Source organism: Lutjanus erythropterus, chromosome 20, assembly GCF_056507025.1.
Source record: "Lutjanus erythropterus isolate fLutEry1 chromosome 20, fLutEry1.hap2, whole genome shotgun sequence".
Lineage (NCBI taxonomy): Eukaryota > Metazoa > Chordata > Actinopteri > Lutjaniformes > Lutjanidae > Lutjanus > Lutjanus erythropterus.
The window spans coordinates 24,823,568-24,840,919 of NC_139336.1; the positions used below are offsets into that span (position 1 = coordinate 24,823,568).

The window sequence follows — 17,352 nt, forward strand, 5'->3', positions numbered from 1 at the left end:
CTTCTACTCAATTAATGTTGCTATTAACCTTGAGACACCTGATGGTGCCTGGCCCATAATGATGCTATTATGTTGTCAACGTTAGCTTAAGCAAGTCATTAGCAGGTAAATATATGAAGTCAGTTTGCTGAGGAAATGACTCCATTTGGCTGAGAGGGGAACCAATAATGTGATTTTGGAGAGACTACCAAGTATGAGAGAGTTAGAGAGCAACGTAGCTCAATCACAGGCACATTGGCAGTTTAACACCAAGATTAAAAGGAAGGGCCCTCTGCGTGCTAGCAGTTGAACAGATGCCACACTCTAGCATCACTATTTTAACAATGAGCTGTGGCTGTAGCCGCCAGGCACCCTCTGTGTTACCGCAGTTTTCACTGTGATTGTGTGTTTAACTGGCTTATGTTGAGTTAAAACTGCATTCTCATCCTCCTCCTGCTCCTGTCCTGTCATATTTTTCTGCTCCAGATCCGGTGGTCAGAGTAGATTGATTGCTTGATTAAACTTTCCCATTTATCATAAATTATTCACTGGATTTTCAGACTCTAATTAATTCCCTTATTATTTACTGTTCAGCCTGCATTCTTAATCTGACACGTAACCCATCACAAAAGGGAACTGTGCTCCACGTGTGTACGTGATTTGTTGTGCTTTGCTTCAATGCATGAGTATTCGTGAGCGTTGATTAATGACGTGCACCGGGGGGAGAAAAAAAAAGAACAAGTCCATTATGTTGTGGGAAGTAGGTCCCCCCCTTAAAAGAAGCCCCCTAATCTCACATCTCTGTTTGATCAAGACTCGAACGTCACAAGAGCGGAGCTCTTTAACTCTTAGATTGAAATCGCCAGGAGGAAATTGGACACTTCTCACTGCAAATATGGAGATAGGGCCCAATCTGTCATTGGAATGGGACTAGCTCAGTTGTCCATCAAGATGACTGAACTCTGTAACACATGCACACACTGTGTCTCTCTCATCCCTCACTCCACCACTCTACCTCATTTCCAGCCCACTCTTTTCTCTCCATCTGCACACCTCTCATCTGCCTCTCACAGGTGATTTCCAATGCATTTTTAATGATGATTTAGCAGGGAAGTGAATGATAAATTACAGAATGGCCATATTACAGTCTTCCACAGTAAAATAGTAGGGGTAACGTTCACACTTTACAGTGTTTTTGTTTCACATTTATGGCTGTTTCTTTCGGAAAGGATATAGCACACACACATACACACACCAACATGCACGAGGGGCTGAATCCTGCAGATGGAAATCTAATGCTTTAGCCTGCCTGGTCTCCCTCTCTCCCTTGCACTTTTAGCTCTTCTGCTGCGAAACCCTGCCCATCAGGTCAGCTCGCTGACACATCTATCAATACATGCTCTGGGAGGCAGAGTATAACCTTGCTCTGCCGTACCTTCCTAATGTTTCCTACTCAGCTTTACTCTCTTCATATCCAAACAAAGACATGTAGGGAACCATGTGACCATTTACATTATGATCACTCATACATACTGTATACAGTATGGTAGACTGGGGACGATTGCATTAGTGGATGGTTGCAATGAGTCTAATTCCTCCAAGGAGAAACATGCTGCAGCGTTGATTCTCGTGGTGTACAAGCTCAGTTGGAACCCCTCCCCACCAGGAAGACACTGGTCACATTCAACATCTGATACTGCATTAATTTAAAAAAAAGAAAACTTGTTTTGTAGGTATGACGGTTTTTCATGAGCTATATTTTTTCTAATACTGTTTTGAGGTTTTTGTGAATTAATCAAAACTGAAAACATAAAAGTACTTTCTCTCACGTACATCATCACATATGATGTACACGTTATTTTATTAAATTAATTTATTTAATTTATTAAAAACAATGCATATTTTCAGAATACAATGCTTATGGATCCACACAAAAGAAAAGAATGTAAAATGCATAATATGCAATATTTTCTCCTATACTGACATTGTAGGGGCACATGCATATTCACTCACACACAAATGCATACTAAAGTATGTGCTGTGCACAAAATCAACACAATTACCAAGAATCACGAATCAATTACGTACAATTACTTTCTATTGCAGCTGTTGTTTTGGATGCGAGTGAGCCCTCGGTGATGCTTTGGGGGCTTCCGTGATGAGCCTTGTAACCGATCCAAGAGTCGGCTGTGGAAAAAGACTCTCCTCCGACAGCAGCGTGTGGTATATCTGATAACCATGCTTTGTTTGAGGTATGTGGGATTCTGAGCAGCTGGAGTATATCTGCGTCATCTTTGCAAAAGGTACATGTGCCCCCAGCTAGCCGGCTGCCTGCTCAACGCTGATCCGGGACTTACTGTGATTCATACTTTCCAACCCTCCTGTGTCCTTTCTACTCTACTCCAGGTTACTCTTTTGTTTCTCTACTCTTTTTTTTCACATTCTTCTGCTATTATCGACTCCTGTTTTCATTCTTGTTCCCGACCTTCCTTGCCTCGCCCTCTTTTTCTCCCAAGGCCTCCTGGCCACCTTGCAGCACCAGAAATCTGATATTGAAATGTCCTTTCCCTTTGTGTCAGCAAGAGATATAGAACGGGAGAAAAAGAGAAAAAGACACAGACGAGCGTGAGGGTCAGATAACAAAGGCGGACGGAGGATGTGCAAGGCCAAAAGCACATGGGACAGCTGCTGTCATTTAAAACCTTCAGACTAGTAAAGCTCACTGGTTTCACAGGGCTACAGTCTTACAAATAAAGATGCTAACTAGAACCATAAGGGTTCTTCAGGTTGTCTCTATACAAAAACCCTTTTTGGTTCTTGGCAGAACCTTTTATAAAGGTCGCTTTCAGCAAGTTTTACCTAGAACACAACATATAGGATTAAACCTAGAGCCATCTGTGAAAGGTTTCAGCCAAAGCCCCCTATGAGAGTTTTTAAAGGAGAACCTTTCTAATGGTAATGGTTCCACTCAGAACCCTCTCTGGGGGTTCTATCATGAACCTGTCCATTTTCTAACGGTGCTAATGAGAGCGCATTCCAAAAGCTTTATCTAGAACCTATCCAAAAGGTTCTACTGAGACCCCTTTTATATTATGGTACAATGAACCCTTTAGAAAATAGTTCTTCAAGGAATTCAACAACCCTCTCTGAGGTTCTGTCCAGAATCTTTCTACTTTATAAGGGTGCAAACAAGAACCCACCCAGAGTGTTCTATGGGGAACCCTTTAATACTACAATGGTTTCATCCAGAACCTACCCAAGGCGCTCTACCAAGAACCATTCTATATTCCAATTGTTTTTTCACCCAGAGGGTTCTACCAAGAACTTTTTTATATTCAAAGGGTTTGATCTGGAACACATACAGTGAGTTCTATCAAGAACCCTTTATATTCTAACATTTTCTTTTCTAGAACACAGCTGGGGGATTCTAATGAGAACCCTTTTGTGTGCCAAGTGTTTTATCTAGAACCCACCCAAAGGTATTGACAAAACTTCTTCCAAAAATTGTTCTCTGGATGATTCATAAGGGAAAGAACCATCAACAAACTCTTTTTGAACAAAGTGTTTGCCTTTAAAAAAAAAAAAGGTTCTTCAGAAACAAATGGTTCTGGGTAGAACCTCAGCCCTTCAGGCAGAACCCTTTTGGAACCCTTATTTCTGAGAGTGTGCTGTACATGCACATTTCATAAAATGGCTCCATCTGTCTGCAGCGGGAACCTAAACAAAATAACACGCGGCTCCATTAATGCACCAAATCACTTTCTATGTAAAAGCACTCTTCACTTACGTAACGACTTGACAGTAATGGCTCGTTACCGCTTTGATCCACCAACACACACACTCCTCTCACACATTCATACCTTCATTCTAACAATAGGCCTGCACTCCTGTGAACCACTTAGGTTTTGATCCCACTATTCAACAATGCTAAAGCAATGGGCTTCAAGCGTATACGGTATATATCTGCGTCCAAAGCTTAAAAAGACGATAATGTAATGATGAAAAAGGATCAAAAGAAGAAGAGATGATTAGAAAAGATATTTGTGTGTGAGGAGAACATGCCCACTGGAAGATGAAAAACACTGTGAAATGCCGAAGCTTTGAAAGTCATTATAGTGCATGCCAATATAAAGGCGGCGTTGTTATGAAGAGCAGCACCAAAGTGAAATCAATGACACTGAGGGATTGTTTTTCTTGATAAATTGAATAATTCTATCTCTATACTCCCTCCCCTATAGTCTTGTATAATGGAACAATGGATGGATGGGAACTTATGATCACGCACGGCCGGCATCCACAGACCAACAAAAAATCAATTCAACAAAAATATAAAAGCAACACCTCCCAGTTTTCTTGAGCATGAGTAAAAGATCTAAGAATTCTTCTGTGCACACAAAAGGTTTATTTCTCCCAGATTTTGTTTACCGACTTGCTAAAATTTGTTAGTGATCGCTTCTCGTTTGCCAAGATAATCCATCCACCTGACAGGTGTCGCACGCAGAGATGCTGACTATGATTATTGCACAGGTGTGCCTTGGACTGGTCACAACAAAAGGCCGCTCTAAAAAGTTTTATATTGAAAAAAAATGTAATTTATTGGCTATTTCTTAAAGCAGGAGGGCAAAGCCATGATCCACTCTGCTCTGCATCTGATCAGCTAGTATTTGTTGGTTTCCTTGGTGGGGTTTAGACATGAGGAGTGATTGGTTAGAGTTAGGGTAAGAATATCAGTGTAAGCCTGTCAGAGGCAGAGAACGGTGGGTTACGACTTTGCTCTCCTGGGAAAAATATTATCTGTATCCCTATGTGAATTAGGCCTTTTTTCCCAGGAGGGTAAAGTGCCACACTCTGCCTGTGACTGGAAAATACTTGTTGCCTTTGTTGGTTTCATACACCTGTGCAATAATCATGCTGTTTAATTAGCATCTCTATATGCCACACCTGTCAGGTAGATGGATCATCTTAGCAAAGGAGAAATGCTTACTAACACGGATTTGCTTTTGTTTATTTTTGTAGTGGGTTTTTAATTGTTTTTTTTTAAATATAGTGTACATACTGCAGCAAACACAAAGATTGACGTGGCCTATTTCGATCACTCTCTCCTCTGAGATGGTTGAATTTTTTTCAACAGTAATCTGTGTATAGCTGGAAGCGCAATGCAAACATAGACAACATCTGCACGCACACATATAGGCAAACAAAAACCTTGCACTCACAACACTCACATTACAAGTGTTAAAAACATCTCACACAACGAGTCGTGAGACAAAGACGCCCACACATAAACCAACCGTGAGAAAAGGTACAATAGTGATCTGACAGCTCTTTTGGGTCTCGAAAACTTTAGCTGGCGGGCGTTTCCTCGATGCCACCCGGAGTGGAGGGGGCGGGGGGGGGGGTAAGACAGAAGCTGAGGTTGTTAGAGTTGCACTGCTGCCATAGCAGGACCCCCCACAGGGAAATCACAGGCCCAGTGAACCAGAGAAGTCTCTCTGCTCTGTGCTGCTCTGCTCCAGTCCACACTGCCTCCTGTACCTCGAGCCAGCTCAGCAGGTTCATTAGTTTGACAAGGATACCCACAAAAACAGCCAGACCACATCTCACAGTACATATAGTAAAAAGCTACAGCCTTCACCTCTGATTCAATGTGTTAGCAGTGTCTAGCAAAGAGAACCATGTATTACGTACTTGCAATGTGAAATATTACGGTACAAGTCTAAGAAACATGTACTTAACACGTATCAGCTTGTAATTAAAAACAGTATCATTCGTTGGGCTGAGGAATTCATCAAAATTGAAATTTGGAAAGGTTGTAATTTTCGGGAGGTGAAAGAGGTGACATATGATTTATAATTTACATAACTGTGTCTTAAAATAAGCTGTTGCCTGTGAAAGTTTAAGCTGGCAGCTGTTGATTTCATCTTCTACAATGGCAACTGCACATTTACTCTAGTTTAGTTAATTACCGTTAATTCTTTGAGTTGGCAAAACAACAAAAAAGAAATCTTGGATGTTGTCTGGTTAAGACGCTCACTCTTGGCATGGTGGTGTCTGTAAAAAAGTTTTTTAAAAAAAGGAGGTTATTGGTTAAGGAAGAAGAAACACCAGTCTGTTTAATTTATGATGTTGGGAAAAATTGGCCTGTGTTTTTACTGTTCACTAAAAAAAAAAAAAATTATAAATAAAATACAAAACTATAAATCTGGATCCCAGGATTCAGAGCTGTGAAGAAGTCTGTTCTCTACAGTCTGTGTCCGCAACTTTAACATTAGCTTAAGCACAGTACAACATTTTGTGTGTCTTCAGTCCAATGTTGAAAACACTCACAGTTTTCAACTTTCTCACAGTTTGTCAAATGGCTGACTGTGCAGCTGGTACTTAAAAATATAGAACAACTTTGCATGATTGTGAATAATTACATTTAAATACCACTGAGCAATGCCAAGGATAGCACTAATATAACATCTTACTTAACGGATTAAAGTAAGATAAATGGTTTCATTTTTCTACAGAAAACTAGGCAAGTTTACTTTTCTCACTGGTTTAAAGAAAATCAAAAAACCCCAGCATTATTATATGTGTTTCTATAAATGCAGAAACAAAATAAGTTAGTGATTATAGTTAACTCTATAGAGGATAAACACAAAAAACAAAATCTGTCAGAAATTTAATATAATATTCATGTGTATTGTTTTATCATCTGTAAATAAGAACAGCTGTGGTTTACTTAAGAATGAGTCTTGCACAGAGGGGCAGATCCGCTTCGATGTTGCACAGCCATGTTTCTACAGTAGCCCAGAATGGACAAACCAAACACTGGCCCTGTACAGCCCTTCACATTTTACATCCACCGTACATTCTCCTTCAGGCTACATGCTACACAAGAGGAGGGTGAGAAAAGTTGTTTGCAATCTGCAAGCTCACCACTTGATGCCAGTAAATCCTTAAGGTCGCTAATGTTAGCAAAACACAAGCTAAGTAGCTAACTAATTTTAATCAATTGTTAATTAAGTAGCGATCTTAGTGTTTTGATTTTCTGTCTTAAGATGTGACTATATGTCAGGTCTCCCAGCAACATTTTTTAGCCATCTTCAAAGTCTTGTTTTGTTTTCAAAATAGATGAGCCGAGCGCAGAGCAAGTACAGGTAACAGGAAAGGAGAAAGTTGACTGAGGTTTCGCCAGGGTACCATGCTTGCTCAGCAGTTACTGAAGCACGGACTGAAAAGTACATGTGTGTACTTGTGTGTACATGAAGGATGCTCAAACTCTCCAGGTTGCACCTGATGCACCGCGGTTACCACATGTTGGGGCTGGGGTGTATTAAAGTGAGTTAGAGCGGATTGATAAATCCTTGGCGGGGGATGTTTGTGTGTGTGTGTCATGGCTGTCATGCAACCCTGATATATTCCTGAGTTGGGTTTCTGCAGAGTGTGTTTTTGATAGATGTGAGCCTACACAGTGTGTGTGTGTGTGTGTGTGTGTGTGTGTGTGTGTGTGTGTGTGTGTGTGTGTGTGTGTGTGTGTGTGTGCTGTCAAGGCGAACCTTCCTGCTTTTTACTGCTCTGTGTCTGATGTGTTGGAGATACATAAACATCGTAACACATAGTTAGGTGATTTGTGAACCTATTGATGGGATTTTGAGACTTTGATCTGTTTGCGTTGGTTCATGGTTCTAAAGTGAAGCTTGGGCTATAAACATCCAACAAATTGTCGGCAAAATATATACCTCTTTAGTGCGATGCGTGTGTGTGCATTTCAGTGTGTGAGCTGGCAAGGCACAGCTGTGGTTCTACTCATACACAAACAGTCCTTTCAGTGCTTTGGAAAGTTTGGACTTCTCAGAGTGTTATTGATCAGCCAAGCGGGCAACCCCACTGGGCCTCACTGACTTCTCGGCTACACTGTCTGTATGTGTGTGTCTGTGTGTGTGTGTGTGTGTGTGTGTGTGCGTGTGTGCATGCACGGGCCATGTGTGGTACAGAGGAAAAAGAAACAGACATATATACTGTACAGATACAGCATGTGTGCGTGTGCACATACCCCATTTAAGACACTGAATTGAGACAAAAGACAAAGGTTGCTCACTCTCAGTTCAGGGCTGATTTAAGAATGATGCCATGGAAACAGCTATAGCAAACAGCCCTATAAGAAATCTGGCAAGCATTCCCCAAAAAAATCAATATTGGTGTTTTTACAGCACAATATTGCATCCCTTGTTTATTGTGTTTCTTGTGTGGAATTACATTTTTCCCGGGCAATCATGGAGGAAAGAAGCAAAATGTACGTCATGTAAATGTGAACTTTAGAAAACACACTTTTACCTCCTTCAGTTTCATTTTTCTGTGACTTCATTTTTCTTTTTTTTTTTTATAATTAGGGTCGGGCTAAAATGCTACTTTTAAAATGGTACCTGTTCTTTATGACAGTCCAAACATTAAAGAATTACTTTTTTTTTATTGCTATGGCAAATCTGGACTTGAAATTAAACAATATAATAACTGTTAACAGTTTAACCTAAATATAAAAATACAAAGCTAAATTTAACATAATGAAACCTAACTGAACCACACAAACCTAAGACTAACAGTCCAGTGAAAAAGTGATGTGGGTGGGAGAAAAAGCAGCTCTCTTAAGTAATGAGATTCTTTTTTTGATTCCTGTATTGATTTTTTGATTGCTTGATTGAATAGATTTTTATGCATAACTAGTGCTTAGTCTGTTAGCTTAATGCTAACGCATACTGGGAATTGTCATAAGTGTGCTAACTGGAATTAGCATTGCAATTCCAGTCATATTATCTAAACAAGCCGACCCATTTTACTTCACTGTGTGCTCATACTTTCAGGGATATCTTTCCTCTGATCTGTGGAATCCAACTAATATCTGCTGATTTCACACTGCTAACTCAGTCTATTACCCTGTCTTCAACACTCCACACTGGAGATCCACAGGAACCTCAAAGGGTCAAATCTCAAACTCCAAATTCACAGTTTCAAAGTTCAATTTCACATGTGAGGGAATGTTAATTTAAAGGCTCTTTGCACTGTGAGCAGTTTTCAGGGCCTGTATTAACTTATTTTATTTATTATCTTCATACGACGCTCGCTTGATGAGCAGGAACAGCTGAACTTGACTTCAAAAAGTATTTTATTCACTACTTTTACATGTAGTATAGGAATGATACTGCTGAAATAAAACTCAGAGATGACTGGCATGTGATGTGCATTGTTTTCAGAAGTCTCTAGAAGGGTAAGAGTCAACTTTTTCCCATGGCCTACTGTTAAAAAAAGCAAACACAAATAGCAATAAATTGTAGAATTGCAATACTTATCAAATCACCGCCCTGGTGTTGTGATAGTATGGAACTGGGAGATAAGTGTATCTTCACAGCCTTAGACAGGGCCATATAGAGAGAGTGATGCTATAATGTCAACTAGGGATGACACACGTGGTGATGCTCTTGTTGTCTCTAGCCTCCACATCAGAGGGCAGCTATATCAATAGACAGCTGTAGTGGCACCGAATGAGGCTCTGAAATCTGCGTTGCGAGCTGGTCCATTAGGCACCGGACGTATAGGAACCGGTGCCAAATTGACATACTGGCAAGAAAGAGCCTTGACTAATGCTTTCATTCCTTTTCATTACAAATACATTGTGCAGAGGTTTCACTGTTGTATCCACTCAATATACTGTTACTCATAGTAGCCATTTTGATTCTTTCAGATGTCTCATTTTTATATACACTAGCTAAGAGCATCTCTGACCACGCAGCCTGAGTCTCTGCTGCCTATTATCCAGTGAATTAGACTCCAAGGCTGATTATAAGTTGCACTTGAATCTCCGTTTTACTCTAACTGGCCTCCATCTGTTACTAAAGGGCACGGGTGACAGCACACCTACAGCAACAAATCAAATATGCAGAGTTGCCAGACAAACACCGCGCCGTGTTTTGTAATATCAAAACAAACAGAGACCACAAGAGATCTCTATTAACCGATCCCTCCCCACTGGGTCTGAAATGACTGTGTCAATAGCACAAGGCTGGAGATAAAGGTCTGGTGGTACAGCTCAAGATTACAGGAGGGAGACAGGCTGACACGCTGGGAGAGAAAGAGTATTTATGTGCGTCTGTGTGTGATAGCAAAATAACAAGCGCAGGAGAGGGAGAAGGATAGATGTAGGGAGGAGAGGGACAGATAGCGACATTAGCCATCCCCATTTCCCACAACCTCTCATCTCATCCAACATCCCCCCCCCCCGATGCTGTCTGATCTGGAGCGAGTGTTGGGGTTAGGGGACATATTTTTGCCTTTTCATCCTCTCGGCTTACCACTCAGCATATCAGAGCTCCGTTTAGTCATTCAGATTTTTTTTTTTCCCTTCAAGAACACAGAAATGAAAAAGAGTCTAAATTAATCACATCAGATATCACTTTTCTTGCAGAGATTCATTTTTTTCCCCCAGTCAGTTTAATGATCTGCGGAGAGAGATTCAGGGTATTACAGGACACACAATCATCAAATTAAAACCCAGGGCAGGGATATTTGCTATTCGCATGACCTTTAAGTGGATATAAAAGAGGCAAAGCAGCTTGTGAAGCAGCAGGCTAAATGTTGGTCATATCCTCTTAGTCATTGATCAGCTCCACCTCAGAAGCAAAGAGGCTGCATGAAAATCAGCCAACAGTAATGTATGAAAAATTAACTACAGCCTTCTATTAATCGATGCTAAAGACTAGAGATACGGAGGAGTCAAACACATGCCCAGGTCAGGGTTTCACCGTGTAAATGACTCAAGACTGAGTCATGAAATCAACCGAAGCTGAGACACCGGAAGCTACACATCGTCTGGCACTTGCAAGCTTTGTAACTTCGAAGAAATGAGCCACAGTGTTTCTTATATCTGAATGACACAACCCACATATTTTAGCCAAAGAACAAACTGAACAAATATGTGTATTTTAGTAAGCTGCTGTCCTGTAGGGAAAATGAAAATAGCCTCTGTGAAAACAAACTGTTATACTCTCTTTTAAATAGAAATAGGGAAGACCAGGGGCAGTAGTAACCTTGGGCAATTGTAACACACTAATTTTTTTTGTAGTTTTACTTAAATAAACTTAAAACTATGACTTTTACCTCTAACAGAGTAGTTCTACACTGTGATATTTCTATTTTTACTTAAGCACAAGATCTGTGTAGGGGAGACCACGGACAATTGTAACGAGGCAATTGTAACACATCATAACTCTGGTGGTTTGTAGTTTTTCTACTTAAATAGTAGGGGAGACCAGGGACAATCGTACACATTTTTAACAACACAAAAAGATTCTAAGATATGAAAGTCACTTTATGTTTTTCTTCTGCTGTCTAAAGTTTAGTTGACTGCCAAATTATAGTTTTTACAATTTTTTCTCAAGGTTTTTGGTTAAAAATTGACATGAACAAATTATGCTAATATAGGTATTGCTAGCTAGGATACAAGATTTTAATATGGTTGCAAGGGCCACATGGCCCAGTGTAAGTACCCTGTTTGTGAAATGTTTCATTAAATTTATATGTAAAATTATTTTTAACTCAATTCAAACAATTAAAATCTGGTTAAAGTCTAGTCTAAATCTATCCTCTGCAAAAAAATTAAATCAAGGTTCAACTTTTTTTTTCTTTGCTTGACTGGTCAGGCAAGTGGATCAGAAATCTACTGGCCTGAAGTCAGTTTTTACTTGCCCCCGTACGAATTCACATAACAACATAGACTAAAGATAACTGTCATGTTTAATTTAAGGCTGCTATAAAATATCAGGAAATGGTGAAAAATGTCCATCCCAGTTTCTCAATATCCAACATGATGTCTTCATTTTTTTTTATTTTGTATGTCCAAAACCCAAATATATTAAATTTGATATGAAAATAAACAAACAAGCGGTTGAAAACAGTATTTTCTACCATTTTTGCCTGAAAAATTACTTGAATAATTAAAGAATTATCAACATTAATAATGGTCTAATTTGTTTTTATCACTTGACTGTTTGAGCAAGTGAGTTGCTAGGTTCTCTAGCCCAGTGTGGTGTTTTACTTGCCCTAAGCAAGCTGGAAATCTTTATGGTTGAGCTCTGGGAATAGAGTTTTGCTTTGAAGGCATATGACATCTAGGGAAATTTGAAGAAAAAAGAAAATAACAATCCTGAGTACCATTATTTCTCTCTGCAGCAGGAATGTGATTACTCTGAGGTGAGCTTCTGACATTTTTTTCAGTGTTACAACTGCACACTAACCCCACCAAGGGGACAACTGTAACACTGACTACTTGCATTAAACTCAATGTTATAGTGTTGTCCGTATTGGTGAAAATATATGAATTGTGTTATTAATTACTGCACATATATATATATACCTCTTATATCTAAGGACGAGTAATGTGTTTCAAGCAGCCTGTTAGTTATGAATGAAAATATAAGAGATGTTACAGTTGCCCCTGGTCTCCCCTAAATTAACATTTCAGCAAAGTCAACATTTCAGCAAACACAAAAAGTGGCAGGTTCTTATGGCAAAAATGGAACAATATAACACCATCCTTTACTTCTCTTCTGTGTCAAAACATTTCGCAATGGCTCTGGGGAAGTTTTCGCGTCAGCGTTTTTAGATTATTTCTCAGTGATGTGTCGCATAATAACTAAATCCACCCTCACAGGTAAGAGGATAGGAAAGGTGTGTGTGTGCTGCCGAAGGCGCCAGGCTCTCTTCAGTGCCCCGAAATCCGATTCCGTTGTTCCAAGTGGGGAGTCGTCTCCCTTATGGGCTGTCAATAACCCTCTACTGACCTTGTGAAAACACATTGACTATTCCCCAAAGTGAGCTTGTCTGGCTGCAACACAACGCACGTCCGCTCCTGTCTCATTCATCCGAGCGGTGGAGACCGGCCTAAAGAGCCCTGGACTGTTAATGGCTATTGGTGTATGTCTGTGTGTGTATGTGTGTGCCATGTTTCAACACTCTCAACAACACAAATGCGATCTCCAGACAGTGAATTCAAGTACAGCGCAGGTTTGCATGCAAGGAAATTTGAGGAGATTCAGCTGAGATGCGCAAACAACTCTCGGCCCATTCACACATTAATCTCCTGCTGTGATTTCATTATTCTCCTCAGAGCATCTATTTGTAGCCCAAGTAGTCAAACTAACAGACTGAAACAGAAGTAGCCACGGGGATTGAATGATCCCTGGGTGGGTTTAGACATTATGACAGGAACAGAAGTGCCAGTGCCCGGGCAGAGGAGCTCCTGTCTCTCTACAGTGCAGAGATTCGCCCGAGAGCCACATCACCAAACTCGGCGTGGTAACACTGCACCAAGCAGATGCACCACTCCTCATAAACCAGCCCATAGCGCAGCTGTGGGTTAGTGTGAACATACCTGGTTTTTATGCCGAGTCCCATCTTCGAGTTCAGAAGAGCTATTCATGATTCCCCATCGGTCATTTACCATCCTACGGAGAATCTGCGCATCACATCCGCCTGTTTGTTCCAGGCGACAGAGAATAAAGCCGCTCTTTTTGAAGTCTTTACCTGTGATTTAGCCTACTCCATGGGAAAAAAAATGGGTGTTTAACACGGAAAAAGAGAAGAAGGGAGGCACAACTACTTCTGCGACTCAGCAATCGCACAAATTACGCACCAAAATTCCTCCCGAGAGTCTCCTTATTATGTGGCCGGTATTCCAATTAAAAAGAGAATAAAAAAAAGGAGTGTTTAGAGGCTCCAGTGTTTATAACTTGACTCACAAACGCAGCACAATTATAGAGGATTTAATAAAAACAAACAAACAAACAAAAAAAGAAAAAAAAACAACCCAAAATGATCCCGGGCGCAGTCCGTTTACTCCACAAATCGACAGAATCTCCTTCGGTTCAGATTGCAAAGTGCAACCTGACCGTTCTGTCCATCCGCTCCCGTTTTCCAAGACACTTTGAGACACCAGGTTAGCCCAGACTGTGTCCAGGTAAAGACAGGATGGGATAGGGTCGCAGAGCTGCCGGGGTTCCTTTTAGTCGTTCACTCGCCGAGAAAGCTCCGATTCCGAGCCCAGGGGGATGGATAGAGCCTCCTTTATTTGTCTGGCTGGTATTTCACAGAGATGCCTTTGACAAGACGGGTACGGGGAGATTAGCGTGCTCCGCTTGTGTGCCGCACGGGGCGCTCCGTGCCTCCGACTGTCAATCAACGCGTCCCTTCGCTGCGCACGGCGCGCTCCGAGGCAGCGTTTCCTCCCTGTGCCGTCCTCCCCTCGACTGCTGTGCCACCGCCACCCCGCCTGCTACTTCACTTCCACCGCACCGTGGACCCTCCTATTCCACTGCAAGCCAAAACAGCCGCAGATTTTTTGCAAATGTACCCCTGCTGTTTGCAAACAACAGACGCCGTTATTGGTTAATGCAATGCAATAAAATCCTCCTGCAAATCTACAAAAAGTTGCAACAAATTGGATACCTGACCGGGTTTACTAATTATCCCAAAGTGTTAATGACTGGGCGTGACATCACCCAGCACATCTAATTTAGAAGTAGGGCTGCTTGTTTTGGGAGTTTAAAGGAGAGGAACCTCACTATAGTCGAGAGGAGATGAAACAGAATATTAAACTGAAGCAACTGCCTCATTTATTTCACAGAAATCAGATTTAAAACCACCGGAGTCCTTCCCCAGATTCACACACAGTTTATCTGAGGTGAGCCCTGACATCATTGGGTATTGGTTTGCAGAACACAAGGTCGAGACTTAATGTAAAAGGACAATGTGAGATATAAAGTAAAGATTCACTACAAATGTAGCTCCTTTTAAGCAAGGCTACAGAGTGTCTTTATCATAAGCTATGACTTAAAATACTGAGGAATAATAGGGGAGACCAGGGACTGTTGTAACTTCAGGTTAGTTGTAACACTGTCAATTTGTCCAGTCAGAAAAGAACTGAAATGATGTCATCATCATTTGCTTTTTGAACTCACAGGATACGCTATTGTCTCTGTGAGCAACAAGGAGGATTTTATGACTAAAAAATAATAATATTCAGGTAAGAAAGTAACATTTTTTAATCACGTTTTTTTTTCATGCATTCATTGTATTGTAGATATAATGGTTTGACTTACATAAGCTTAAGTAGAAGTTTTCCTTGTTTAATTTGATGCAGTTTGCTATGAAATGGCTGCTTGGAGTGGGGTAACATTAAAATAATGAGAACTTCTGAATTGTATGCATGGAGAACTTTGCAAACTCAAGGCAAAACGAATTGTGCATTGTCAGTTTTGGGACCACAAAGCGTGCACATCCACAGAAATAGTCCACACACTCACATTAAGTGTTTTTTGTCATGTAAAATTGCTTCAAAACTGTTTATTCTGTGATTGAGTTCTTTCATAAATTGGAGCAAATTACCTCACATTGTTACATCTGTCCCCAGATGGTATTATGACTCACCTTATTAGTGGGGTAGGTTCTAACAACAGAACTTATTTTCCACTTTGGTCACCAAGTACTTTACACACACATGTCCTTGTAAAAAAATATTCCAGAAAATCTTTCATTAACTGCAGCAGTGCACATGCTGAAATGTCCATGTGGTCCGGTTTATACTGGCCAAACAAAAAAGAGCTCGAAATATTCTGATATCTGCACGTAAAACTAGAATACGGACACAAAATATGGATTATGCTGTTGCTTTGCATTATGCACGGGTCAACCACGGCTCTGCAGCATCATTAAAGTTCTGGAGAATCGAAAAAATTTCACCCTCTCCGAGGGGTGGTGACATCATTAAGTCACTGTTTCGCAGAGAGGCATATTGGATCCACACACTGAACACAGTGGAACCCTTTGGCCTAAATGAAGAACTGAATCTGTCATGTTTCCTCTAATTTGTCTAACTTGAGGGCTGCATATATCTGTATTTTTTAAATACTTTTCTCTTTAGGAGAGTAACTTTCAGAGTCTCAGAGGCCTGTGTTCCTGTTGTCATGTTTCTGACATGATGTTAGCATTTTGGCTTAAAAGAAATACTGACTTTATCATCCTTGTTTCTTTGTACGTTTATAGTTGTAACTCTGAGAGGTCTAAGATGCGTTCAAGACATGCTGTTAGAGGTGTGGCACTTGAACACTAACTGGGGCAGCTCCTTCCTTTGAACTCACCATCCAAAGGACTTTAAACCCTGTTCAAGCAATTATCAACTGCCGATTTGTTCACCTGGTCTAGATTGATGATATTTTGCTCGCCCCATGCCTTTGTTCTCTCTCATGAAGACACAGTAGTGTTGAAAGCTTAGCCTGTTTGCACTATTAAAGCTGTAAATTTGTGCTCCAGCCCCTCTTGTTCCCTTAAGATTGATGGCCTCAAGTTAAGAAGTACCTGATTCAGCTGTATGCTGAAGAATGCGGAGAGCCCAATTTCAAACAAAACTCTTTGTATTTGACATCAACTGACATTATTATGATTGTGTACTAGACAAAGAAAGTGAGTTTTATTTGTAATAGAGAAATATGGGTACTGCGTATTAAAGTTTGAGTGATCTGGCACGAACAACCACTGAGTTACTGATGCTCAAATAAGAAGTGTTACTGGCATCTCATCTCGGTCATTAAACATATCACCGCATCAAAGCATGGCTAAATGCAGAATGACTTTACAGTAAAATAAGACGGGAAATAATGGGGAATAATATCTCTTTTTCGCAGCAGCCATCTCGACATGAAATAGAAAACACAGGTGTTCCCAATGATACTAATAAGGTCCTGTTGCATTCAGGTCAAACAGAGTCAGGGTGCTGCTATTGTGCATGTTGGCTCTTTGGATAGAAGGGGACTGTTCTTGTCACCGAAGCAACATCTTCTTTTGTCTTTCCTCTCACTGTGTATCAAACCAGTGATTATCATAAAGGGTTATCACAGGGGACTGGAATAACCCAGCCGGGTTAACGCGAGAGCTCTCATGTTTGAACTCCTGGTATAAATTAACCAACAGGTTCTGACAGAAATCAATTCCCACCTGGACAGTTTTCAGTGCAGTCAGTGGCTGGTGACAGGCAGCACGGCAGCACACAAAGACTCCCCCCACCTCCTCTTTCTCTTGTACACAGAGTCATTACTGTCAATAATGTGGCCCACACAAGTGGCCATGTTTTTGCTCAGTTAAGGTGGTTTGATAGACAGATGATTAGAGGTCTAATCATTGGTGCAGGGACTAAAGCACGAGCGAGATTACTCATCCCTGTGATGAACCTGCACTCACCAGAGGGAGGGGAGGAAGGAGGATAATGCAAAATAGGGTCACTGCTGCACAATGTGCATTGTCAGCAGGTCCACAGTGGATTGAGGGTATGTTGTTTAAGGTGGA

At 40.8% G+C, this 17,352-nt stretch overlaps 1 protein-coding gene across 2 annotated transcripts in view; it reads right to left on the reverse strand.

Moving 5' to 3' along the window:
• Nucleotides 1-14,249, reverse strand: part of fibcd1b (fibrinogen C domain containing 1b) — a 161,373-nt gene extending 147,124 nt beyond the window's left edge. For both annotated transcript variants that reach the window (XM_084746087.1, XM_084746086.1), the window contains exon 1: nucleotides 13,388-14,249. In XM_084746087.1, the coding sequence (XP_084602213.1) occupies nucleotides 13,388-13,459 (72 nt within the window). In that variant the 5' untranslated portion in view covers nucleotides 13,460-14,249. The remainder of the gene's footprint in view (nucleotides 1-13,387) is intronic.
• Between the last annotated feature and the right edge of the window lie 3,103 nt (nucleotides 14,250-17,352).